The sequence below is a fragment of the Colletotrichum godetiae genome (genome assembly GCF_030913485.1).
Source record: "Colletotrichum godetiae strain CBS 193.32 chromosome Unknown BDP55scaffold_75, whole genome shotgun sequence".
Lineage (NCBI taxonomy): Eukaryota > Fungi > Ascomycota > Sordariomycetes > Glomerellales > Glomerellaceae > Colletotrichum > Colletotrichum godetiae.
This window is the reverse complement of record NW_026851323.1, coordinates 40265-67085: the sequence shown is the minus strand read 5'-3', so window position 1 is coordinate 67085 and position 26821 is coordinate 40265. Positions and strand designations below refer to the sequence as shown.

The 26821-nt window shown below is 54.0% G+C and overlaps 1 protein-coding gene across 1 annotated transcript; it reads left to right on the top strand.

Moving 5' to 3' along the window:
• Positions 1-8395: 8395 nt before the first annotated feature.
• BDP55DRAFT_637938 (uncharacterized protein) lies at positions 8396-9527 on the top strand (the record flags this gene model as incomplete). Its single annotated transcript, XM_060573049.1, has 3 exons — positions 8396-8487; positions 8865-9093; positions 9150-9527. 3 exons carry the CDS (start codon positions 8396-8398, stop codon positions 9525-9527), a joined length of 699 nt encoding a protein of 232 aa, XP_060423073.1.
• Positions 9528-26821: the final 17294 nt, after the last annotated feature.

The following is a 26821-nucleotide window of genomic DNA, read 5'->3' as shown; positions in this document are numbered from 1 at the left end:
CGCATATCCCAAGAATCGTGCAGCGCAGTGGCTCATTCGTCATTCTCGCGCCTGGTCCCCCTAGTAGAGGCGAAAAATCTCTGCAAGTAGTTGGCAGGGGTCGACATCAACCTGCAGTCCCAACTGTCCGATATTGTCTCACCATATGTGCCTCGCTGAAATGCTCTCTCTTACGTCTTGTGAACCCTGTATCTGAAAAATCCCGACCATCGGCTTTCAAGCCTCGAAGGGGTGGTCTTGCATGCCACGGATTGGTCGATTAACCACTCAACTCATCTCATCCCGTTCCCGTTGCCGCTGACGGGCTTCGTTCCGAGTCCCGACTCCCATCGCCGTTGTCGTCGGTATCGCAATATGACTATTGTTGGGTTGCCTCATCCGTTTTGACATGTTTGACATCCGCAACTGGCCTGGATCTCCGCGACCCCTGGTCTATGTGATGTGCTTCGGAAGATTTCACGCGTCAATTCATGCTTCAAGGACATGCGAACTGGTCGTCCCCATCGGAGCCACACATCGTGAACAGCACACCCCTTGTCGTTCCAACCCATGGCCAACGGCTAGGCCTTTGGCGGCCACCCCCTTGGCCATGCAACGACACCAAACCAAACATCGTGAAATGGACCGGGCATGAGCCAAACTGCAAGGCGCAAGAAACGGCTCAGCCAAACCCCTTACCATGCTCGTCACATCATGAGGCTCTCCACCACCACGACGACATCTCATTCCCCATTTCCCATCTGCCATCCCTCCAGCCTGTGACAACTCCACATCCCCCGCTAGCCACGTTCGTCGCCTGCCCAGATAACGATCTTAGCACCATCGCCGCACAAAACAAACGAACTCTTGCAACTCCCTGAAGTAGCAAGATCCCCTCTGCCACACGCTCCACGCACGCCCACTCGCCTCCCTCGTTACTTTCTAGACGAACGCCTCTATCCCTATTTCTGTATGATTGTATTTCTGGCTTACCCGGTCTTGCCAGCCAGAAACCAGCCCGTCCAGCCCCTTTGCCAACCATGCCAGCCAGTCCAGGGCGCTAGAGAGCTCCGCTAGCAGAGCCAAGGTGAAGGAAAAGCCTCAGAGATGGACGAAACCAGCCAGCGACAGCACCCACCGCCGCCCTAGCAGAGCTGTCCTACGCACCGTCGCGGGCGCCATCTGCCAGGCGTGCCAGAGAAGCTCTGGGCTGGATAGTAGTTCCTCATCGGTAGAAGGCAAACAAAACAATGAACAAGCCTTTAATCCTCCATGCCAGCCTTGCCAGCCTCCGAAGCCGGCGCTATATCAAGCGTGGCATAGTCAAGGCGTAAGAAGGTTATGCTGCTTTTGCGTTGCGATGGAAGAAAATAAGGGTTATATCCGGAGATACAACAGGACGACTAGAAGCACACCGACAGTAGAAACTCGCGCTGACTGATTAAGTGACTGACCGACCTCGAACAGAGGGTGGTGGCCGCTTTAGATGACCCTCGTTTGGCACTGACACTGCAAACACAACCCAAACCACCAACGGCCAACCTATCTTGGCATCTCACTCTAGCTTCCCCTCTAGCGGAGAGATTCTTCAGAGCAAAACTAGACACATATCTCTCTCTGTGTCCGCTGTCCGCCTCTTCTCCAGGCGGCTTAGGTTCCCCCAACAAGAATAAACTTTCTCCGTGCTGTGTGTGTTGCACCACTCCCACCCCGACCGGACTGGCCGCACAGACTTGCCCCAGGGGAGGCGAACAAGACCCAAACGCGACAATCCCCTCCTTCTCTGGGCACTGGGGGATCAGTTCTAGGCGCGGCAAGCCAAGCTACCGTGCTCTCGAGTGGATATCATCTTCCTGAAGAGTTAGAAGGAAACCTCTATTATGTTCAAGGTTCTCTTTGATATGAGAGGGGAGGGTGTTCGAAGAAAGCCATCTCGAGAAGTTCAGGCTCACCGCACATCCTTCTCGATTTGACGCTGTTTAGGGGCTTTCTGGATCTGAGATATGCCCGCACCCTTGCCCGCATCCGCATCACACCTATGAGATCCATGTCTAGGCTGAGGCCCCAGACGCCCATACAGAATAGCGAAGCGGCTGTCAAGGCATCCGTAGCATGTAGCATCGTGGCACGCAAGCGCAATAAATGCACGGTAGTCGTGACTACCTACCTGGTATTAGCAGTTGGCAGCATCAGCAACAGCAACCATAATTTGTATCTGTATCAGCAAAGGTGGATAGGTTGGTCCCTGGAGAAGCAAAAGTACTCCGTAGAGACTGTCGAGTTCCAGACCCCTCCCTCCCTGATAACAGCGTCTCATCATCGGAACCCAGTCGCATGCCATGCCACCACCAAACTCCGGATTGCATTTGCAGCACACCCAAAGAGACGCGCATTCTCACACATTCGCATACACACCTAGACCGCATTCCGCATACTGCATGTCGGAAGACGCAAGGCCCTTGGAGGCTCCGGCCCCAGCAACCAGCACCCCCCAGTGTCTCCATCCATGTGGCCACAAGCCTACGACTACCTACAGATGTCCGGGAGTCGCATACAGACGAGATGGCGAGGGTGGAGGAAGGAGAAAGAAAAGGGCAAAGATTTGCATCCACTGACAGAGTCTGGGCCATGGAGGACCAACAAACGTGAGTTCTCCCCACGCACGCCACCACCATCATCAACCATCCTGTGCTCGTCCTCGTCTCTACAACCACCACCACCTACACCACCACCAAGATCCTAAAGAGAACCCTCCCGCATCCATCTCATATCCTCCCATCTAGGTATACCGCTATGCAGCCAAAAAAAAAAAAAAAAAAAGTAAGAAAGAAATTACCTCCCCCTACAAGCCCGGAATCCCCTCAAACTACTCGTCGTTCTCCACTCAGTTCCCACCACCACCACCACCACCACCATCACCGCCTCCTACAACACCTCCCCGCGTCTCGCCCCGTTTCGTCCGCGCCCGTCGCCGTCCAACCCAAAAGCCACAATCTTCAATGATCGTCGGACCCTGAAAAATCAAGAAAACCTCATCTTCAGACACACAAAGGGGTCCAACTCAGGTGGCAGCCAGCAGCTCAGGTAGCTCTAGGCGGTAGCGTCGTGTTGCTGCCGCTATAGCTGGCTTTTTCTGCACGCAAAGCCGTGAACTGACGTCCGTCTCCCCATGGAAATCATCGCCTCGCCTGAACGTAGTTTTCCAGCCCAAAGACATGATTTGCATCCTCGCATACACGCACGCAACGCAACACAACGCAAGCCTTCCACTCAGCGGCATTGCACATGAAAGAGACTCAAGAAACGCCATTGATGACGGTCTCCCCAGGACCCCTATGACCTCACATCAAGACGCCCATCGAAAGCCACATGTTACATGTCTTCCATTGGATCTCACGTCTCCATAGTCGTCTATGTAGTCGTAGAAAATGCAACCCAAAAAAAAAAAAAAATGCCATGCGTGAGCTGACGCCCAAGAATTCCTCGCTGAAACTCAAGTATTCCATCATCAAGCCTCTCACGCATCATCAATCACCCTCACATCTCACAAAGCAAACGTGAACCGAATGGCCTCACCCACCTGCACAATTACGAGGCCCCCTTTCCTTCTCCTTACCATCGCGGTTCCCTCCGCCCACCACCCGACATCACCCATCGCCCTACTATTCGTAACATCAATACCAACCTAGGCCACCTCAAGAAGGAAACGCACAATGCCGTAGGTGGTGTTGAAAAAAAAAATGCCTCCCACCATCCCATCCCATCCCCCTTCAATTGCTTCTCCACCCGTGGCGAACGGAAAGCCGTGGCGTCTGCAACCGCAACCCATCAGTCATCCTCGAAACACCACCGACTAAACCGAACGAAGCGTCGATACCATTGCCGAGTGTCCATTCGTGCAATTGCAGTTCGAGACTGGTCTGATCTCTAGGCATTCCCCTTCCCCCATCTGCGCCTCATTTGTACATTGCGCACCACAACCCGCTCGCCTCGACAGCGATATCCACCTCCAGTAGAGAAGCGCCGAGATTATGTCAAGACTCAAAACCTCCTCGTCGAGAATGGCCCGAACATCCCCGAGTTTAAACTACCATTCCCAGATAACCTTGCACGCCCACACATCCATCATCAAAAGATACAGTCATGGAAACACCAAACTTCTCCACCAGCATCCCATCGCCACTGCGTGGTTTTGACAAACATCAGACGAGAAGAGGCATACGTCCGCCCGCTAGACTTTTTACCCCATCCCGTAGCCCAACAGATAGCATTCGTCTCCCCAACGCCCGCCGTGACAAGAGCTTTAGTGGTCCATACCCACGATACCAAACATGAGAACGGGGATCGTTCACCAACGTTCCCCGGGTCGCCGAATCTGATCTTCATTTTTACCGCCGTTCAGGCTCCCGGGGTCTAACGAACCCATCCATCCCCGTCCGTGTCCGGAAGCCGGGGAACCTACGATAATTCAACAAACCCTTTTCCCCCCCGCAAAATCTAATCCCCATGCGTCCGTGTCCCTGGAAGCCCATCGTATCCAAGCTATTAGTTAGTTACAAGAAATAAACCAGCCGCGAAAAGTATAACCAAAACAGGGTTAATAAGACTCAAGGACCAAGCTTCGCTACAAGCACTGACTTGAAAGCCTTCAACTTAATCCCCGCAAAAGCTTGTCCGAATCAGATACAGAGACTTTTGCAACATGCCAACAATGCTCCCTCCCCCATCGTCGGGCAAAAAACCCCCTTGTCAGACTTTGACTCTGCATCTCGGAGCCGGAGGGAGCATGTAAAGTGGCGTCGAAAATGTCAATCAAACATGTTATTCTCAACTTGCCCAACCTGCCACCACCCAATGCGAATATTGTTTACTTTTTCTTCCCCAGAAAATTCAATTCCATCCACCGCCTATGCAAACGTTATCCCCTCAACGACCGTGCAGTGCATTCCAACGTCCAAGTTCCATGTCAACCTTTTACCGCTCCCCCTCAACCAACGCACGGTGACAGCTGAACACAAAACACTAACAAACCCCAGAGCAAAATATGCCCTGTCCGTCCGGGTTCAGGGTCCTCAAAGACCGGGGAATGCAGCCTCACTCACCTGGCTGTGTATATTCCCCGTCAAACCATCAAGCCCGGCATCGGAGGCTGATAACTCTCTTTACCATCCCCATCCGTGCTGTTGTGTCACATCTCTCGTGTTCCCGGAAAGACTATCCCCAAGTTCCTTGAATACTTTGTGGTGTAAGAAGCCCGCCTGAACTTGCCTCTCCCCGTATCACTACCCGCCGGAAGAGATGCAGTGTATACTGCGGCCTGCCGTGTAAATATCGCGCCATCAAACGGTGCGACTCCAGTACGATGTCTTCTCATACCCCATTCAATCGTCGGCGACCCGATGGATCCGTTATATCCGCCGATTCCACTCCTCCCAAGCTCCTCCCAAGCTCCTCCCCGAGCCCACTCTCCGAGAACCCCGGAGGTCCCACGATATCTCGTCCCGCGTGTGGTGGTTCCACCGACAGCTGTTGAAGCCGCGTCGATTAACAGACCGATGATGCATCGCATCGTTCAGCTTCCCAAGCTGTCGACCACATCCATTGCCATGCAACTCTCGCGGTGCATCTAATTTCTCACACCCGTCATCATGCATCACGCACCACCTTGGTGAATTCCAGAACCAACAGGGCCCGCAAGCATTGAGCCTGGCATTCCTCACCTCACGCCCGTCTCCTACAATCTCACTGCTCAGTGTAAATCGGTCTAGACCGTCAACGCACCTCTGCAAAGTGACAGAACGCACGTATGGAGTATTCCCACAAAACCTCTTCCCCGCGTTATGTTCACATCAGAGCCACAGACTGCTGAAGATCCCGCCCTCATCCAACACATCATGTCTCGCCGCGTCAAGCGTTGTCTCGTGCTTGTCTCGCCCTACTCCTCACCATATCTCCCGTCGGTCGCGTGTTAGTGACGACTGCAACTGCAACTGAACCCCTTTTGCGCTCCTGCTGTCCCATCTACCTATCCTTCCCCGCGTAGCAGGCAGGGTAACAGCAAACGGGCGCCATCTCCACCCCCCTCTGATGCCCTCTGCATGCAGGTAGCTTTCCACGTCGTGCTGACTGCCTCGACTGTTCGAGTGCTTCAGCACGCTCACAAACGCCTATCCAATTCACATGTCGCTCGTCTCGAAATAGGTAACTCCATATTGCCTGCATGCCTGCTGCTCTCATCTAGTCTCCCATATCCATACCTGCTTTGTCATCGCAGATACGGCAAGGCAAGGCCAACGTAGCAACGGCCGATGAGAAAACCCCGCTGCATGCAACCCGGGGGAAGGAGCTGCAGTCTCGTCTTGTCCCAGACGCAAACTCGTCGCCGCGTTCGGGACGCTATCGACGCGGGAGCACCGGATTGGCAATCCTTTCCATACTGGTAACCCTCTTTCCCTCAACGACCTCTGGCACCTAAGCATCCAGTGCCACCTACTTGTCTGCTGGTAACTGCTACCAGCCAGGCACTACGCCAGGCAGAACATCCAGCCACCATGAAGAGGCACGCCATATCCGAGAGAGGGGTACCGCCCAATCACACGGTCCATGAGGCTGGCTGCTAAGAAAAGAGCCGCTGGGTTCGACCAAAGTCGAGTTGGTGTGCTGACGGCGCGGCCCCTGTCCCGCGACTCTGGCTGCGGCCGTGAACATAGAATCGGTACATGATTACCTACATGCCCTTCATCTCAGAGCTCGAGCTGCTGCTACTACGGCCAGAGCTTCCTATAGGTAGTGCCCAGAGAGCAGCAAAGGCGGGGTCGATCTGGAGACTGACTTGCACCTCCACCCTCAACATCGCAGTGGTGTTTCCAATATGGAAGGCTGCAGGGAAATCCTCCCCATCAAGCTGCATTGCGGTCTGCATAACAGCCTCAGACGAGGCCAAGAAATGCCCACCCGTATTATCAAGAGAGATATCAAGTATGGTTGATAATTCCCGAATCGTGCTTCAACCATGAAGACATCGCAATTCCCCCGCTGCTGCTAGGCCTCGCATACGCGTCCGCGACTCACCGATGTGGATATCTGGTGTGGATGCGTGGAGGACGAAATCAGACTCTCCAATGTCCCTGCCGTGTTGCCCACAGATTGCCTGCAAGGCGTCAAACCAAACGCCCGCTGGAATCAAACCAGACTGGTTTGCCATCCAGACTCTTCCCGCAAATTTCCATTAATTCCACAGCAGCGAGTACTCGAGATGGCTGGCGTGTAACGTATCCTACTACCAAGCTTAGCGCAAGACATCCGCAAACACTCCCCGCCATTGACTATCAGCCGTACAATCTATCTCTCGTCCGTAGCTGAAGATCAGTTCCCCAGACTACCCCAGGTTCCCAGCTCCAGGAGAGGAAAGCCAGTGTTGAACAAGGAAAGGACCCTGAAAACCAAACTCAAGCTCAAACTTGCAGACCAGTCTTGATTGGGGTCAAGTTCATATCTACTCACCCAACACCCATGCCGTGTGTGTGTGTGTGTGTGTGTGTGTGTGTGTGTGTGTGTCCGTCCAGAGTTCGGCGACGAAACACACACACCTCCCTCCCTAAAACGGCAAATAAGCATGCCTTTCTTGGTCTCCGGGAGGCCCCAAACAGGAACACATCTGAATTGCCGTATTCTGATATGCCCCCTTTGCTCCATCCGGCGCCGCTCCGAGGGAAACTCAGACGCCATGACAACAGCGGTGAACCCAGCCGACCACTCCGCTTCGGTATCCCGCCACCACGTCGAGCAAGCAACACCTCAACACAAACGCCTCGGACGATTTAGAAAAGCACCGGTCTATGGGCGGCAGTCGACGCCCAAAGAAGGTCGTGGGCTTGAACCATTGTCCAACGTGGTATGGTACTGGAGAAAACGTCCGTGAGACCCCAAGTCTCGTCTTAGCGCCTGGCCCGCCTCCCCGCTTGCTCCAAGCTAGACTTGGGGGGACTAAGGACGATACTGAAACGGTCTCTTCGCTGCTCTGTGCCACGGTACGCCGTGGATATGCAAGGTCGATATGGCATGGCACCGGGGCTTTCACGTCGTCGTCGCAGTAAAGGTTTGTGGGGTAGCGATGCGAGACGCTGGTTGGCTGGACGAAGAAGTCATCTCTGCATGTCGTCTCATCAACGGGCATGGCATTGCCTGGGAGGAAACCGCCCGGCTGGTTAGATGATATCCGCGGCGAGTCGTAACAAACCGCCATGTCATGATCCTCGTGCTCCGGTAGCTTGTCATCCATCATGACTAGCGAATAGGTTCATCATGGTGTAACATCGTCATTGCTCTACACCCAGTCAGCCAATGGTTAGTACCAATGAGGTGTATATGAGCAAACCAAAGATACCATTGCATTGCCAGCGAAGTCCTTGCAACAATGCCTCATGAAGTAAGCCGGCGACAGCCCATATTGATGCCACCAGAGTCCCCGAGGCTGACTGCATGCTGTGGGCGTGAAACGGGCAGCAAGTAAGTCACCGAACCTCGAGAATGCGGGGTAGTTATCTACCCTCCCATTGGTACGATATTGGAGAATTACGACCTCAGCGAGCGGATGTTGATGGCAAACATCATGTTTCCTCATTCTAGATTCGTTCCCTGTTGTGCAACATCGCCGGTGAACGTCTGGACAAAGCCCGAGGGTCGTGTGCTGGCTAATGTTGTGCAACTCTCCACTGAAGCAATGAAAAGAGACCATCCGAAGACCCCGTCGAGGACCTCTTCCGGAAGCAAAGGGTGTAGATAGTGTAAATGGAGGTTGTCAACTTTCCCGAATTAGAGAAGTATGATGTGACGATGAGGAACGTATTGTGAGGCGGCTGGTAAGCCAGATGAAAAGGGTCCAGATGGGAGCTTCCGTCTCACTACTTCGTTGTGATACCAGTTGTTGCTCAATTAAGCTTCTGTATTGCGAGTATTGTGTCGGATGACCAGTCTCGCTATATCACTGGCGAATCGGAAAACCTTCCTGAAGATGCTGTGCTCGGGAGTTCCAATTACTCGGAAGGCCAGGACATCGGTGCCGCTCTCAAAGAGGTCGAAGAAAAAACTTTGTTTATCTTGTCTTGCTGGACTGTGAGATCGTATCACAGCATGTGTACACGCAAGTCGCACATATCTTACCTGTCTAGATATCAGAGTTGACAAGTTCACCCCGCTGCCTCGGGCCAGTCGTGTTGCTACAACCGACTGACGTGTTAGATCCGACGTTGCAGGCTCGAAAGATCACGAGATCTTTGACATCTTACGAATTTTCCTCATCTGCCGTCCGAGAATTAACAGCTCATGCACCCTGCCGGCTTCATACCCATCGGGTTCTCGGTGCGGCGTCGGCCGGGCATTCGATGGTCTGCATGGCAAACTGGAAATGCCATCTTCGGACCGTTGGGAAAGCTTGGAGTGATCGCTCCGGAGGCGTGCTTCTTCACTCCGGCGTGCACGGCAGGAAAGTTACCGTGCGGCAGACGCCCTCGCGTGGTTTGAGGCATCGTGAAGATGCTTCTGGCTAGGTAGACCAGAGTTGATAAAGAGCCTCATCCTAGATCGACACGGCGACGTCCGCGCGGTAGCAAGTGGGCCGCGGTTCAAGTAGGCACTGGCAAATGGACAAAACTCTATCTCGTAGATCTGTAGACCAACAAACACCGTCTGAGGTGAAGAAAGATTGACCAACCATATCGCTCCATTTGAGCTTCCGTATCTTTGAATGAAGACCAGATGGATCTCACCGCTGTTTGATCGAGCGTATGTCCAAGATCAGCATCAAAGTGCTAAGCCCAAGCTCTAGTAGCTTGCGCCTGTAAGATATTGAGGATGTTCCATTGTCCAATAGAACGTCGGCCATCCCATTGAGGGATATTAGTGAGCCGTGTGAGCCAAGACGAATCCAGAAGCATCCACAGAGGTGTCAGCCACGGAAGCCGCCAGTGGCGAGTCTCTTAGTCCGACTGCGGCGGCACGGTGATGGGATTGTGATGGCTGCCCTAACCCCAAAACCACACGTCTTCTTGGTTAGGGCGACATTTCCTGTACATGGGGCGCAGCTACGCGTGGCTCGATGTTACCAGGGTCAGCCACATTACAGATATCGAGTGTTTGAAGAGTGGCGCTTCATTCAAGCCCCGGAGCCCTGATAGATAGGCAAATCTCTAGTGTGTGAGTACCTAGTTAGTGGAGAGCGACGCCTGTTCACGGGATGGAGGTCGCCTGCATCTCAAAACCAAGGCAGAGCCGCTGTGTGGAAGCGCAAGCGAAGTATCTTTAGGAGGCCTGCCGTTTGGGGGCCAATCCCCGGGCGAGAGGTGCGTGTCTCGTCTTCTCAATGAAGCACAAACCGTCTTCAGATTGCACGGCGATCTTGGCTGCAAGGGACTGGTCAAATATCAAGGTCATCGACAGCCTGGAGTGCGGAACTGCCGTTATGCCAGATGCAGTGGACTAGTGAATTGTTTGGCTAGATTGCAATGGTGTTGTGCGGTGTGAGCACGGTGAATGTCTCGGTAGCCTCTAAAAGGTCTCGGTGAAGAAGCGGTCAGGACGGAATGCAGCGCGAAGAAACGTCTACTACGTGCAGCAGCACGCATAGTCGTAAAGATTGTGCCTTTGTGTGCCAACTGCTCAAACAATTTGATTCCAAGAGCACACTGCATGTCCAAGATGCCTAGGAGGGACTCGGGGAGGGGTGAGGTGACCAGGGTGCGGTCACTTGCAGTTTCGCACGGCTTTGTCGATTGCCTCTCGTGTTCGGTCGAGATGGCCATGCCATTTACAGATGCAATTTCCAAAGCCCAGGCGCGGAGGAGGCTCGAGAGAGGCGTCTTGATCGGTTCCATTGGTGGTCTAGATTCATCCTAGAGGGGCCGTTGAGCGAGGGGGCCCATGGGGGTGCCTCTGGAGACTGCAAACCACCCATGCCGAGTCCATCTGGAGTGGACACTGTAGAGACTCCATAGTCATCGATGATCTCAGTTTGAAAAGCTCCGGTATCAAGATTGTACAGCAACCTCTCCGTCTCCGTCTCCATCTCCATCGTCCATATGAGTTTAAGCCTTAGAAGGTAAGTAACTTGAGACCATCGACGGTCGTCCGGGAGAAGACCAGTAGCGGCTACTGTCCGCCGGTGAATGATGGCCAGTTATTCCGCTTTGACACACAGAAAGACTCACTGGAAGAGAGGAAGCATAGCATCTGGTGATGAACTTCCAGTTGTCGACAGCTCTTGCGGGCTCTCTCTCTCTCTCACGGCTCGCTAATAACTGGAAGCCTCAGATAGAAGTGGATGTTACTGCTGAAACTGCGGGCTCTGGCGGACGCTCTTAGCGCACGGAAAAAACCCCTACAGCCCCCTGTAGTCCTGTTTGGGTCTCCATGGCCCCCTTGGTCTCCCCTGTAGCAAGGACGCCAGCACCCGCCTGAGGCGGCAACGGCACGGAGCTGGCAGCGTGGTTGGAGCAAAGAGGCCGGCGTTGTGGGGGTTGGTTAGGGGGCACAAGGGGCTATTGTTGACCACTTTAAGTCCTGCGTACCGCTAAGAGCCCTGGGCGCCTAGTTCATTGAGAGAAAGACTCGATCGTGCACGTTAATGCCCGATGACGGCTGATGGCCGTGAAACGGGTCGCTACGTCATTTAGCCCTCTGCAGGATGCGTAGACACGCGCAACCCATGTACGAGTAGACGCAGTGAAGAGATTTCGTGCGTAGAGAACGGAGCACGCAGTAAGGATATTGGCGGCCTGCCTCTTTTGCCCATGTTTGTGTCTCCCTGCGGCAGTTCCCACTGCCCCCATTCAGGCCTGCTGCGGGGACAGGCGAGCAGGGACGAGATGGAGATTGGAGAAGTCAAGACTCCAAGTTGAGAGCCACGGAGCCCTCTCCCACCAAGGATCTGAACCTCCGGATATGGCAGCTAGTGTAGAGCTGACGTGAAAAGACTCAGGGAGTACAGTCTGAGCTTCTTTGGTGGATACGACCCGTTTGGTGTCCACAGTCTCTCATATTTGACGCAAGGTTGACGGCTCTTTGGAAGTTGGAGCTGTAACTTAGGAGTGATGGGATGAGATGAAGCCGGCCGCAGTGCAGTGTACTCATTATGGACCGAGCCGAGATAATGTGCAATGGTACGTCGAGATCGCACCATGGCCCCATGCTGACTTTCCCATCGCCATTGCGGCTTGCCTTGCTCATGCTGCCTTGCTGTGCTGACTTGCGGTTGGCTGTTCCCGGAGCAAATCCTCCTCAAAGCAACCAACCGCAGCCATGGTTTGTCTTCTCCGCACTCTTGTCAACTCTCGTCTGAGAAAACCGTGGAACACGGGTAGAAAGCTGTGGAGAGGAGGGGTCCCCATGGCTTCAACGCTCTCCAGCATCAAGTTAACAGCCCATCGTCGGTCGATACGCTCTGTGTCCCGGGTTTCTTCCAAGAAATTGCGTTGTCAGATGATCATGGTGGTGACGATAATGATGATGATGCCGCTGTAGAAGACTTTCGAGAAACAGTTTGTACGCCCTCATTTCCCACGAACCTGCTTCATAGGGACGGCGTGGCCTTTACGTGTACCTATCCGTACGCCATCCTCTTCTCGTCTCACCGGCACGGATTGGATGAGGTTTTGGGGCTGACACCGGAGATGGGGGCCAAAATTGCCAATCGGATCCTTGCTCTCGTCTTCATGCTGTGTCTCCGAACAAGTGAGTGTCCCCCGTTCCCCCAGTCTCATCAGGATCCTTTCTTCATCGGTGGCCTTTTCTGGCCCTGGCCGCTGAAGCGAGGGCCATTGAGAGGCCTTATCAGAGCAATGCCATGCCTGCAAACACCAGAATTCCATGGGTATTTTTTTTTTTAATCTGATGGGTGCTACAATGCTACAGCCCTCGTGTGCGAAAGTTGGCAGCACCCTGGCTCATTCTGGCATACCTCGCGCAGATCAGTGGAGCTTGTCGTCGGTCGAGAAACGCCCCGGCCCCTCATTGTCGTATCTGTGAAGTTGCGACGCATTCCGACTTGCGCGGCGAGGTACACCAAAGTGACTCCACTGCTTGAGCCTTGACCGAGTACCGCAACGTCCTCTTCAGACCTGGAGCCGACGACGTGGTCACTGGTGAGAACAGAAGACGAAGCCGTTGTCTCCAATACATATGCACCGTACCTCAGGGGAAAATCAGGGTTTGACCTTCGCAATTTTCCTGCTAAGGGGCTCCAAGCGGCATCTCGAACCCGGAGGGCGCACTTGGAAGACAGAATACCGGATTCAATTAGAGAATAGCATGCCACCTCTGCTTATCGATCCGTCCCGGTGACCTGGCATCATCCCGAGTCTCGTGGGGCACCTCTACTCGCGACCCACGCGGGTTGGCGCCTCCTTCATCCGTTGCGTGGCACGGGAGGAGGGCGTATGGTAACCAAACTGGACAAGTCCGGGTTCTGTGCCTGACGATGAACAGGGCGAACAGCGATGTGTCTTGGATTACAGCCTCGAAATGGGACGACGACGGCGAAGACAAAACGACACGTCTGCAATCACGATCTCCTCACGCCCTCACAGAATCGCATCTCGTAGTGACCGTTGATAGTGGGGATTTCGGCATCGTTTGTGTCAGCTGGCTCTTGAAAGCGTCATTACTTGTTAATTCGTTCGAATCGCCTCGGACGCGGTACCAGGCCGGTGCAGTCAAGATTGATCTCGTGAGCTTTCTTACAGGACATGTGGGATACCCCCACAAACAACCGTGCCATCCGAATTAGGACGTGGGATTTCTGTAAAGCTATCGGGTCTGACGATTTCAGGCTTGGGACATTCTAGCTTTGGCCCGGATCTTGCGGGGTGACTAGGCAGTCGGATCAGTCCCGGGTTCTAGCGTAGGCTAAGTTACAGCCAGATGATTGCTGCATGATGTCTTAAGAACGCGTAGGAATGATTCCAGGCAGGTTTTCTGGGCGAAACACACCGCCCTGGCACGATTCCTTCTTTCCCGGAGGGTTTGGAGACAATCAGGGAAATCTCTAATTGCGTGTGGTCGCATCCAAAGCCTCCCTCTGCGACACGTCAAATAGGAACCGAGCCCAGAGCTGAATGGTATCGAACAGCGGCCTGATTGGTCAATGGTAATTCGAGGTACACGAAGCTTGGGAAACCCTGCGAGTTTGGGAGGGGAAGGCGACTCGATGAATTGTTTGATGGATAGCAGGCTGACGTATACCGATGAGGGAATCGTCGCTTTGTTATCCTCCTCATTTTGACAGAGAAATCGTAATCTCAAGGTGCGAGAAACTTCTGGTTTTCTGGCTTAATCGACTGAGGCCAACAGCGGTGTTACGAAGCAGATGCGGCTGTGGAACTGGAGAAAATAGAAAGTGTTGCTCCCAGCCAGGACAGTGTTGAAGACCCAAAGCCATCCAATCATACATTCTGTTGGCGAAGCCGTATGTAGCACCATAGTTGTGATTGGTCGACGCTTTGGGAACGTCAAGCAGGCCCTCCCGGCTGCAAGGACAAAGCATTCCCCATGTCGATCCGTACTTTGCTCCCAAGAATTCGAGTTCTGGACGGAAGATCCGGAAGCTGACGCGCGCCGGGAGCGACTCGGAAGCCGAGCCCTGGTCTCGTCGTCGACTCCTGTCCTCGGCCGGCTTCCTCCACCTCGTCGCCGAGTGGATATGAAGACGCAAACTTTAATTGAGGTTCAGTCCAGTCTCGACTCGCTCGCGACGTGGGATGCTTGGCCAAAAAAGATGTTTGCTGGTTGCTTGCCAGCCACACCGCCCCTTGATTTTCGATCGATGCTCTCGTCTCTTCGATGCGACACAGAGCTGACTCAAGAGGTTGAGGAAGCCCCCGATGATGGCTTTTACTGGGCGCCTCTCTCAAGTCGACTACTTAGGTATAGGGCGTGCATTGGTGGTCCTCTGCTTGTCGCCCGCAAGCACTCATTCCTAGCATTCCAATGAGGCGCAGCGTAGTGATAGATACGAATACAGTGCTCCCGTCGTTCGAAAGGCACGGTCGCCACATCTAGACGTCCGCACTGTGTTCGCGTTGTCTGGGGCTCGTTCCAACCTTCACCTAGTTACGCATCCGGCTCACCGGCCACTCAGGGCGTCGGACATGTTGGCGCTCACTGATGCCGGAGACCGTCATTCATCACCAGATGATCTTGCGTCTCCGGTCTTCAGCGTCGCTCGCTCCCAGAGCGAGATCCGACAATGACATGTTCCTAGGGCCGAGCTGTAAATCTCCTCCTATGCCTTCTTCTTCCCCTCTCGATATTCAGTGATGCATGAGCTCGAAATCTAGATCGATGATCTGACAATACCACAAACTCGACTATGCCTTGGGCGTGGTCGACTGGTTGCAAGAGTCAGGTTGGCGACATGGAAGTGTCGGAAGTTACACTTTCCCAGAACCCCTGGAACCTAGTGGACGGCAGTGTCTGGGGAGTCGGGACGCGAGGAGACGTCTGTTGTCTGGGGAAGAAAACGCCACCTTGGGCGCCTCCGCGTGGAAAGAAAGAATTCATCATACGTAGCAGAGTTCGACCATCGTTCCTCGTCTGTCTTGCAAATTGATGCCGAGCTTTGGTTCATTCCATTTGAGGCCATCGAGCCGTCCCCAACGAAACATAGTGACGAATCAGGAGCCCTTGCCAGGACCGCAGCATGAAGCTGAGAGGGACCGGGGCCCACTAGGTGTCAGGCAAAAAATCCCCGGTGCTCCAAAGCTGTAAGAAATCAACATTGGATGATATGATGATCCTGGTCAACCATCAGACCACCGCTCAGGGCCGGCAATTCCCTGGAATGCGCATCAAGCATGTGCAAAGACAGAGTTCGAGGCCAGATTGCGTTCTTCTGATGCAATGTTGTAGCTTCGCATCTCGATACAATCAAATGGATCATGATCAGTTCTTTGTTATCAAACGTGGGTCGATGATGTTCGGCCAGTGCTTGCAGTTTACGTATGAAAAGAGATGGCGATCATGGGGAGGACTTTGCCGCGGTCACCAAGCTCAAGCGAGCACGCGAGTTCTTATCCGCACTGCGCCGCACTGCGGTAGGGTAACTGGAATACTTCGTATCCAAAGCCGTTGACCCCATTTCTCCGTCGATCCTCGCCCAGAAGGTGGCCAGCCACTGCAGGTAGACTTCAGGGTCCTCTGCACATGAAGGTCGGTAGGGTCCCGTTGGATTAGGGGACCTGTTGCGGAGAAAGCAGCTAGGCTGTGTGCGGTGGAAGTGCGCCATTAGCCATCTCAGAAAAATGACAGAGACGCCTTTGTGACCTGGAATGTGTGTGCCCTCAGCTCATTGCCTGATGCCCGGGATGAGGTTGTCGACTCAGTCTACGTCTCGGGTCCGCTCTCAGAACCACATCCAAGGGACCCTTATCAAAAGCCAAGAGCGCAGAGGGAACATCAGTCTTCGAAGTCAACATCAGATCAGTTGATGTGACAGATGGTGTGTGACTTGGTGCTATCTTTCAACATCCCCATTGTATTTGACGCAATCTCCTCCGTCACCCTGCAGGATCTTGCTGGTCTCGTTACTGTAGTTGGCTGAGTAAGCCTCGTGCAATCGGCAAGCTCTACGTCAGACCGAACGATTCCCATAGTGAGGTAATTGGAACGAAGCAAGTCCGTGAATCAAGCGATGGTGGGAGAGAGGGATGCCGCGCTCTGCAATGAGCCGTAGACTCCGGGCCGTCCAGGTGTCCGGCCGGTTGATTAACAGGCGGCCACCGAACCGCTGATCCCCGCGTACGGATACTGGAAGACGGCCTAGGGTGTAAGTGTGCCCCTCCGCCCGGCTTGCGATAGGTGTGGCTTGCACAATGGCTTGCGTGCTTTGTTCGAGGATGGCTGCTTCAGTGACGGCCGGGCCCCGATGAGATCCTTGTTGAATGCCATGAGCAGGGGCAAATTTAGCATCTCTGATGGGCGACTAGGTGAGGGTGGCAGGGGCCACCTTGCCTTCGCAGCGAATCAGGGGCAAACGATGTACGTTTTGGCCATCCCAGATTGCGACTTCAAAGATAACGAGACGCGGTGAGACGTGCTTGCGGGAGGTGTCGCTAACCCAGCGGCGCAAGGTGTGCTTAGGTGATGGCACACAAACAAGCAAGCAACCGCAAATTTTCACCACGGTGTACAGAGTAGAGGCGCTAACAAGGCGCTTGACTGCGAGATGCAGCCCCTTGAGTCGCCGGCCACTCTTAGCTTTGTGTGTGTTGGTGTTGGGTGATATTACTTCGGTCCCCTATTTCCAGATTTCCTACCAAGATGGCCCGGCATCCATTGACCGTCGAGGGGCCAAGTTGGGTGAACGAGAGCGTTGGGTGATAACATTTGTCTGAGTGAGCATGATTGATAATCGACGTACCATGTCATGTTAGCTGAGACGATAAGAGGAAGGCGAGGGGCATATTCGTAGGCACCTCGCGCATGTTTCCCCGGAATGCAAGCTGTGAGTAATACTTTGACACATGTGCTGACATCCATAGGAGGCGAGATTGAGGGCAAGGTGGATTATCAGTTCGCGTGATGCGATGAAGGCTGAAGCGCAGCCCGATGGAGCTCTTGTTGAAGCGATTCCCCACCTGAGATACTGCCATGCGTGCCATGGCGCTTTCAGATGTCGATGGGCGTTCTGCACGAATTCTAAAAGAGGCCAGTGAGGATTTGCATCGTTCGATACCCATGTCGCCCTTCCTGGACCTGGGCGAAGAAGTCCCCGAAAGGCCGAAAGCTGATTGACGATGCCCTTGGTTCTTGGAAAAGACTGAAAGAGGTGGCTCTGTGAGAAGCCCAAGCAAGTGAAGGGGCCTGGCTGGACCTACGGTAGTGGCGTGCGTGGGTTTCTACGCCTCAAGCGAGGCTATGCAGTTCAATGACTGGTCCTCAGCCCCTGCGGCTCCCACTCGTCACTGGCCGGAGCCATGCCTTGCTTGCTGCATGCCGCTGAGTGCATGCTGTGAGTGCTCGCAGTTGCTGCCCCTACTTCGTACTCCGTACTCCGTGCCGGAGGTGAGCATTTAAGTGGATAGTGGATGTAGGTACTTTAGGTATGTGAGTGGGAATCGGGAACAAGGGCCAGTGGAGATTCGTACGCCGTATGGAGTGCAAGTGGATGATCTGAGAAGAGGCTGCATCTGCGCGCAAGCCATCGACCGAGAAGAGGCTGCCTGCCAACCGAAAGTCGAAGGGCGACGACAAGAGCGAAGGTTGATTCCTTGTTGTACTCGTAGTGGGGTCATTGCTCGCTGGGCAGTTGCAGAACCAAAGTCAAGACGAAGGATATGGAGTGTTGCACAGCGCTGAGAATTTGAGTGTCGAGTAACCCCGCCCAAAGCGGTACTGCGGTTGAATAGGATAGATAGCCGATAGACCTCTAACGTCTGCAGTGGCGGCAATTTCGCAGAAGCTGCGGTTCTTGCTGCTGACCGAGACCTCAGTCCCTGGCCCCGAGACTGGTCCGGTGAAGACGGTGGTGGTGAGGAGTATGTCCGTCCAGTGTTCCGGTGCCAATGTTTGGGGAGAGAGGGTAGCACATTGACTAGATAAGCAGTGCCCAGGATGTGTAGTGGCGGGCGGGTTGGACCGCAGACGCCTCAGCGTCGGTTCAAAGCCGCTGCGAAGTAAGACGATTCCTGGGATGACGACGGCAATTTATTAGAGTGCGGCGGAATGACCTTGCACTGGTATGCCGGAACTCTCCAACTGCAACTCTTAAAGGCCAAACGTTGGATGCAGCATACGACTGGATAGACGAGTGTCATTGAGAGAAGTGAGGGTTTCTACGAATAGAATACATGACTTGGTTGGGTGCGGACCATGGCAAGACGGAAACGATCCAGCGTGAGGGTGAAGGCGTTTGAGGACTGAATGGAGGAATATCTCGATCGGTGAGAATGCTATGCAACGACACAAGATGGGAGATGGCGTTGAGATGGCTAGAAGATGCGTGCGTGTATCGTTGATAGTCTCCACCAATGCCAAAGACAGCTTGTCCTAGTATGCCAACACCTCGTTGCGTTTCTTCTGCATGCTCGCTGCTGTGATGTGCTGGGCGTTGTTTGAAGGCATTCCCTGTCCGGAAACAGTCCACCTGGATTGTATCGACGGTAGTAGACTTTTTTTTTGGTGTAGCAGTTGGTCCTACGGTATTGGCTGGTATGTAAAGGTGACACGGTGCCAATGGTAATGGATATGGATAAGCATAGGAACGGCGAGCGGCATCTCCGCGCGCCAGAGAGAAAGAGAGAGGCCGTGCCGGTGAGGTCCGTGTGTGTGGTTGTGGGATCAAAAGGTGGATGTGGGTGGAGTGCGGTCGGGGCGGGCGATGTGATGTTGCAGCGGGAATTGGCTTCACTCTCACTTTTTTTTTTGGTGGGGGAAAGAACCTCACGGCTCAGAGTGTTTCCTTCCTTTCTTTGGTGAGTTTCTTTTTTTGGTGGGGGTGGCCCAGCACGGGCAGGAAGACTCCAAAGAAGAGACGAGGCCAGACTTCTCGACTGAGTCCATCAAGTGGGGATCCCCCCTGCTCTTTCCTTCCACAGCTACCCCTCCTTCCCTCCTTCCTTTTCTCTTTTGCGATGACAGCCTTGGGTCCTTCCCACCTTGCTGCCTTCTGGTTGGTCAGTAACGGTTCCTTCCCTACCTTTCGGTAAGAATGGCAAAGGTCGACTCCATCTCCTTCCTGCTGAATCATCCCCATCCAGTCGTCGCCTCCGCGTCCAACGAGGTACGTACTCCGCTTCCCACTTGCCCCTTCCCCGTCGTCTCCGTCCTTTCCCAAAACACGGGTGCGGTGGATGCGGCGAGGCGCACACACTCACAAACTGCAAGAGCCCCCAGGCCAAAATCCCATCCCAACGGCGTGCGGCCTGCCCCGGTCTCTGGTCTCCACTTCTGAAGCGATGAATACGGATTCAGATGGATTAAGGAGAAAGTGAAAAAAGGAAGCAAAAAACCCGCAACGCAGATATCCTTACTCCGTGTACATACTCCGTACGGAATACCTAGATTTGAGAACCTCCATGCCGTGAACATCAAAGGTATCCAATGCTACAACATATCAAGCCTGGTGAAAAAGTGTCTGCGCGTCCAGTGAGATATGTTGCCGACAGCTCGGGCCAATCCGATAATTTGCTCCGTGCGTTTACTGCGTGCGTGTTGCGTTGTTGCTGTCGCTTTCGCGCTTCGTTTGGTCTTTCTGGGGCAAGTCTTGAGCCGCCAAATGCCCATAGCGGTGCCTGCTCTTACCCCAATCGAAACGCAGTTTGCAAGGAGCATGAGTTGTTGCCATTGACGAGGCATTTTGTAAAGGGCATCTCCCTCCAAAGGCCCCGCCCATCGCCGATGCACAAGAGCAACCCAACAGACTCAGGGTGAAGCAAGAGTCTGCGAGAGCGGTGACAGTAACACGAGTGACAGTCTCTCTCCCCTTGGATCGGTTGGCTCGGGTGGAACCAAGAAAAAAAAAAGGCATTGCTATCGCCATCGCCAATGCAACCATCGGCAAAAGGCAGCGCAATATAGTGCGACAATGCGTGTGCGCCATTTCTGTGACGACTCTGGCGACTCATTCATAGGTAGCACGCTGGTCTAGATCCCAACCCTCGCCCAGCCGTTTCTTGGCCGGATTGAGACATTTTGACGACAAAAAGTTCTTCACGCCGTTGCCGCCAGTAGGCAGCGTGGGAGCGCATGTCTCTGGTGAGAGGGAGATGCATCAATTGGTTCTCGCTGCAGGCAGCCGGTCCGCAAGAGGGACAATAGTCCAGTTCTCGTAGTCGCACTTTCACCGTCAGCATCAATATTGTCCATGCTATCCATACCAGGCGCCGGTACAGTAGGAAGCTGATGCTAACAGCCATTATGGAAGCTGATGCCGGCATCGGTGCCATTGCTATCGCCAGCCCTAGCCCAGCTGGAGCGCGACTACCTATCCGTATTGCATCTGACACTTGATTCCCTGGATTCGTCAGTCATCAACAACAGAGCGGGTCAGCATCGTCTTAGCGCTTCCAAAGACACAGCGCAAATAACACACAACGTTCCATCAAAAGTCATCTAAACCCGCATCCAAAAAGAGGGTGCAATATTGTCCGACACTGACTCTGACCCTCCTGCACGTCTCGTCCGTGGCCTGCTTCTGCTCCCAATTGCATTCCAATGATAGGAAATTGGCCCCCAAAGCAATAGCATAGCCAAAGGAAACGAAGCTTTTCGCAGGAGTGTTTGATGTTTGTCATGGGTTCGGCCTTGTTGAGAATAGTTCCAAAGCAAACTTGCGGGGACGACCACCTTGGGGAGAAATGGTGGATGGAATGTGGGAAAAGGTTGGAATGTGGACCGAACTGGTCTCGTTTTCTTTCCCTTTCTTCTTTTGCTTGTCCTTTCCTTGCCCCTGACATCCATGCTCCCATCCCCCATCTTCATCCAGTGTCTCGAGTGCTGGTTTCCACCTTCGTTCTGCTTCGTGTCGCCGTTGCTTTCAGGCGAAGACCCGGCATGATCTTATTTCGCTCCGTTATTGTCTGCGGACGGGCGCCGGCCGATCAGATCATCAGAACGGGGCCGCGGGGGGAAGATACTGGAGCCAATCCCCCCCCCCCTCGCTGCGTGTCAACGGCGGGCCAAGTATTTCCAGGAGGGTGGCCCCAATTATCATTGATAAAGTTCAAGCTGAGCGAGCAGGGCTGGAGCCGATATTGAACGGTCGCTCGAGTCGTGGCCACATCCATCCTTTAACGACGTCGATTGTCGATGGCAGCAAGAACCAGGCCGGCGGTGTAGATAGAAAGACAAAAAAGAGAAGAAAGCATGCTGACAGTGAGACGCGCCCGAGACGCGCCTCGCCCGACAAGAGTCAGAATGACACCTTCAGTGGAGAAGACATCCAGGCAGGCGGCGTGGTGTTTTCGGATTCCTGATAACGTATTCGTAGAAAGAACGTCTCTGATAAGACCAGGTGGTCTAGATAAGGTCAAATGTTTGAAGGTGATGTAATGTGCGGCGGCTTTGCTATCCGCAGTGAAATTGATCGTGGGCCGCATCGGATAGAAAGGGAGTGCTAGCGACCCGAGAAATCGTGCATCCGTCGTGGGCCACGTCGTGGTGTGGCTGGAGAGTGGGTGTGTTTCCATGAGGAGTATCTTTAAAGACAGCTCCTCTCCCCCACTTGAAGAAAATCTCACGATGCTTTGCGTTGAGCTGCGAGGTAGGCACGCCGCACGACACGCACCCAAAGAGGCAAGGGAAAGCAAGCTAACTGCCCAGCCAAGCGAAGAAAGAGCGGGCGGACGACACGACGACGATGGTAGGTGCACCTGCCGCCAATGACAATTTGAACCAACAATGACATCATGCTTTCCTCCGACCCAAACTTTTTGCATTGCGACTTCCTCACCGGATCTTTTGCACCTGAAAGTCGGGTTCCCCATCCGTGTGTGTTCCAAACGAGCATCGTGAGATGACAATGGAAGCTTCCTTGGGCCGGGGGGGGGGGGGGGGGGGGGATACTGGGGGAAGGGTTGGGGCTTGTTTCGTCTATTACGAGACTGCCCTGTCCCTCCCATCGCCTGTCGAACCTTTCGCGTGTCGCAAGCAGTGCGCAAGTCAGGTCGTACCTACCTCACTTCGTACCGACAGCAAGGTGTGCGCACGGGCAAGAACTTCAGATCCGGCCCCGGGCATATGGACAGGACATGACAGGGCAAGGGCAGGTAGGGTAGGGCCATTGCTTCCAAAACGTGAACCCATGCCTTCCTTACCTGCCTCAGTGCCTGTGCCTGCCTGCGTCGGTCAGTGCCTGCGTCTTCTTCGCGGATGGCCTGGGCCGCTTGGCCTGGGCTGAGCCGACTGGGGCTGGTGAAAGCGACGTGGGGCCGTGTCAAGCGTACAGTGCCGAAGGCAAAGTGAGAGACAAGAGAAGGCACGCAGACCTCGCAGAGAGACAAGAGGCGCCACAATCTCCGTCCCCGGCTCGATGACGATGGAAACAGAACTTCTCATACAGGCCGCCCTGCCAACAGTCTGTCTCGACCTTTCCGTACGAGATGAGGTATGCCGCGGCATGGCAGCCATAATGCAAACGAGATTCGAGACATGACGGAGCTAGTTGAGAACGATTAAGGCCAAACGGCGGCTCGATTATGGATGGTCTGGGGTAAGCAGTTGGAACAGGCAAGAGCATCACCAAGCACGAGACACGGTGCTATGAATACAGACTGTTGAGGAAAAGGCTAATAGAACTTCAATGAGGTAGATATGGGGTAGTGCCGGGCCAACTCTAGAGACAAATGTCCGGCTGGAGCCGCAAACATTCTGATCGTCAACTACCTCAGTCCTCCAACCACAAACTTGAGCCGACTGGATGCGTGGCGATGCTATGCGGCGGGATGCCAAGTTTAGACTCTGTCTTCGTCCCAACTCCTTTCACTTTTGTCGGTCGATGTTGGAACAGAAAAAGAACAGTCCTGATACTCCCGACTTCCGCACATGGCGCCAAGATGTATACTCTCGACAACTCTCAACGTTGCATTGCTCCCCGACTTGCTATATGGCATAGGTTATAGAAACCTCAGGCCATTCTGCAGCAATGTTGTTGTACAGAAAGGCTCCAATCCCAAGTCTACAAGTAACCACTATCGAGGCTATCGAGTCTTGAGTCTCATTAACAGTCAGAGAGAGCTGCGGGTTGTCACGCTCTTTGATGAGAGAATGATGGGACCATTATTTTAAATCAGCACCAAAGCTAAATTGACTAGGAACCCTGTCCCTGCTCCTACCCCCGTCTCTCTCCTTCGCCTTTGACCCAGCCGGTACGTACTTTCTTTCTCTATCCCTACTAGCGCATCTCGAAGTTTTCCACTCTTTATTTTGCGAAAGAGAGAAAAGGAAGGACCCCACCCTGAATCCGTACTGTCCTATCAAAGATGCTTTACTTCTTACTGTCTATCAGTCACCCCGGCAAGCTGTTTCCTGTACTGTGTGTGTTGTCTCCGGTGAATCTCTTAGGGTTTGTTTGGCCTGGCTGTGGCTTAACTTCTCTGCTTCCCATCAATACCACCACCACCACCACCACCACAAACCAAGAAACCAAAGTGCAAGCAACATCAGACCGGACTGCTTGCTCCTCCCGTCCTGTCCCTGCTACGAGTCTCTCCCCGGACGGAACCTTGGTTTTCTCACCTTTCCTCGCCTGTCCCTGTTCTCCTCCAGCGACTTCATGTTTCAACCGTCGTCTGCTCTCGGCACCTCGCACTACGCGCCGTCGCGGCATGGATTGGCTCAGCGTATCTGTCCAGGCGCAGGCGGAGGCTTGCCAGGCATGGAGATTATGGATTATGACAGGCAGGGTGGGGGCAGTGGGTGGAGGATGGCCTGGGCCGGTCATCGCTGATCTGATCTGATCTGACTCTACCGGAAACCTCAACGTCCTTCCTCCCGCACCCAGAAACCCTCGATACCGGAGGGGACGGACGCAACGGTAATAGCCGGTAGCAGCCATCGATTATTGTGGGAGAGAGAGGGGAAAAGATAGAACAGACATCCAGAAAGCGGCATTGTCTTGTTTCTCATCCCACCTCCCAATTGGCATCTGCCGTCTCTCGAAGGAAGCAAAAGCTGCCGTGCGCATCCAGAGATTCTGCCCATTGGCCAAATATCCATACATCCATCTCACACATGTTCTTCATCCGTCCAAAGAAAACATGACGGGGCATGAACCAGATGCAATGTAAATCAAGCCCCGGGCAAGACCAGGCCTGAAGTCAACCACCCGCATCTTCAAGCCTCCCAAGCCAGCCCGCGGCCGCCGCCGCCTCCAGCTTCTCCAACTTTTTGGGCCAGTTGCGAATCAACTGCACTTGGCCAGATAGTGGCAGAAGCGGCTCCCGGAAGGCAGAAGAGAGAGACTAAGAAGTAACATAGTGACAGAGACAGAGGGGAAGGTGTGACTACAGCAAGTCTTGCCAGCGCCTATGGATAAAGATACTCGCTCTGTCTCTCTTTCGCGCTATTCTGCCATTCTTGCACGACCATGGGCATCACGCCAACGCCATTCCGTTCCCTCTCTTCCTTCTCCATGGCCAAGGTAGAATTCTCCACCTCCCGCTGATACAGGACTGTTAGTGTCAGGTAGCTTGCAACGGAGCACACTGGTCGTGTCGTGCGTGTCGGTCCCCTCCATGGCGCAAATGGTGTTGGTGGTGGTGATGGACATGCAGGAATTAGTTGCCCTGGATTGTCAGCAAGCTCCGGATACCTTGCTGCCTCTAGTATGCTCTGTAGATGGTATCCGTACATTCATGGCCCTCGAATGCCCGAATTCATATCTTCTACGTATGGATGGACGAACGCTATCGGGCAGTTCAAGCCAGATCGAATACCATGCCACAGCAGTTGGTCGAAGGTACCGTTCCTCCACACGGAGAATGATTAGGTATCTGCAAGGTGAGATACCTAGATAGACCAACAAGCCAGTTCCCCCTCAACGCAAGCAGCAGTTGTCGAGCCCAGCCGGCTTGCCGTCTCCGTGCCACCATCCCACGCAGCGTCGCCTCGTCTTGTTTAGTTTTCTGCTGGATGGTCGCTCTTTCCTAATTTTTTTTTTTCCTGCTCTTCCTTTCTCGGTCTGACCTGGCCCCACACCCTGTCGCCGCCGCGTTCCTTAGCGTTGAATCTTGCTCCAGCCACACCCCAACCTTTTTTTTGCACTCTCCTTCCTTCCCCCGGGCGGGCCATGTATGGAGTACGTACCCCTTGATGTACCCATAATTTGTTGCTGCTTCTCATCCTCGCAGCGCAGGTGTGCAGCTGTGCGCCATGGTTCCTCGCCTTCTTCGTCTTCTCTTCCACAGACAGACGGTCTCCCACACTGCAACTTCTCAACATCCTCCAAACACCCCCGGCCTCCCCTGCTTGACCGAACTCGTCCACGCCCATCATGGACCACCCCCCTTTGGCCACCCTGGTCTCTTTTGGACTTTTTCGCCGTCTCTCGCACTTGCAGGGATGCTCCTGACCATCAGGTACGTGCTACTGCGACTCCCGCCGCCTGGGAACAGAGAGGAGCTGGGGGGCGTGGGCCATGTAAGAAGTACGAAGCGACCTACGGATACAGGCAGGCTATGGGATACCTCTACACAGTATCTGTGTGCAGTGAGGGTGGGAAAGTGGCTGCTTTTGCTGGCTGGCGTCTGCCACACTTTGCACCCATTTCTCACCTTCCCTGCTGCTCTCGCTCTCTCTCGCCGCTCTGTTCTGCTGCCCATCGCTGACCCTGGTCCTAGTCTTTTCGCTCGTCTCTTTTGCTGGGGGCGTGGCACCCGTGGGTGTGCTGAGACCAAACCAGACCAGACAGTCCCGAACTGAGAGGTGCCTGGTACCGGTAGCTTTTTTCTCTCTCTCTCTCTCTCTTCTTACTGGGAGCGGCGGTGGTGTTGCACACACCACCACCACTGGCACACATACGCACGCACGCACTTGGCTGCCGCCGGCCCCCCCAGTCTCCCACGCTCTGCTGATGTACTTTGTACTGAGCGCGGACTGCGGTGCTCGGAACTCGCTCACCATTCAAAACCACTCCGTTCCCTCCGGAGCCGCCCATCAGCTTGTTCTCTCTCCAATCTTTGTGTGCTCCAAACACCAAAGTCCAACAACCTCAACATCCACAGCACAAAAGAAGTCAAGTCGTCTCGAGATACCCAACATCTTGTTGCTCTCTTGCATCCTTCCTGACACACGACACTTGCCTACCGACAGCAAGAGCAGGAACCCCAAACGAAAGAACGGACAGACCCAATCA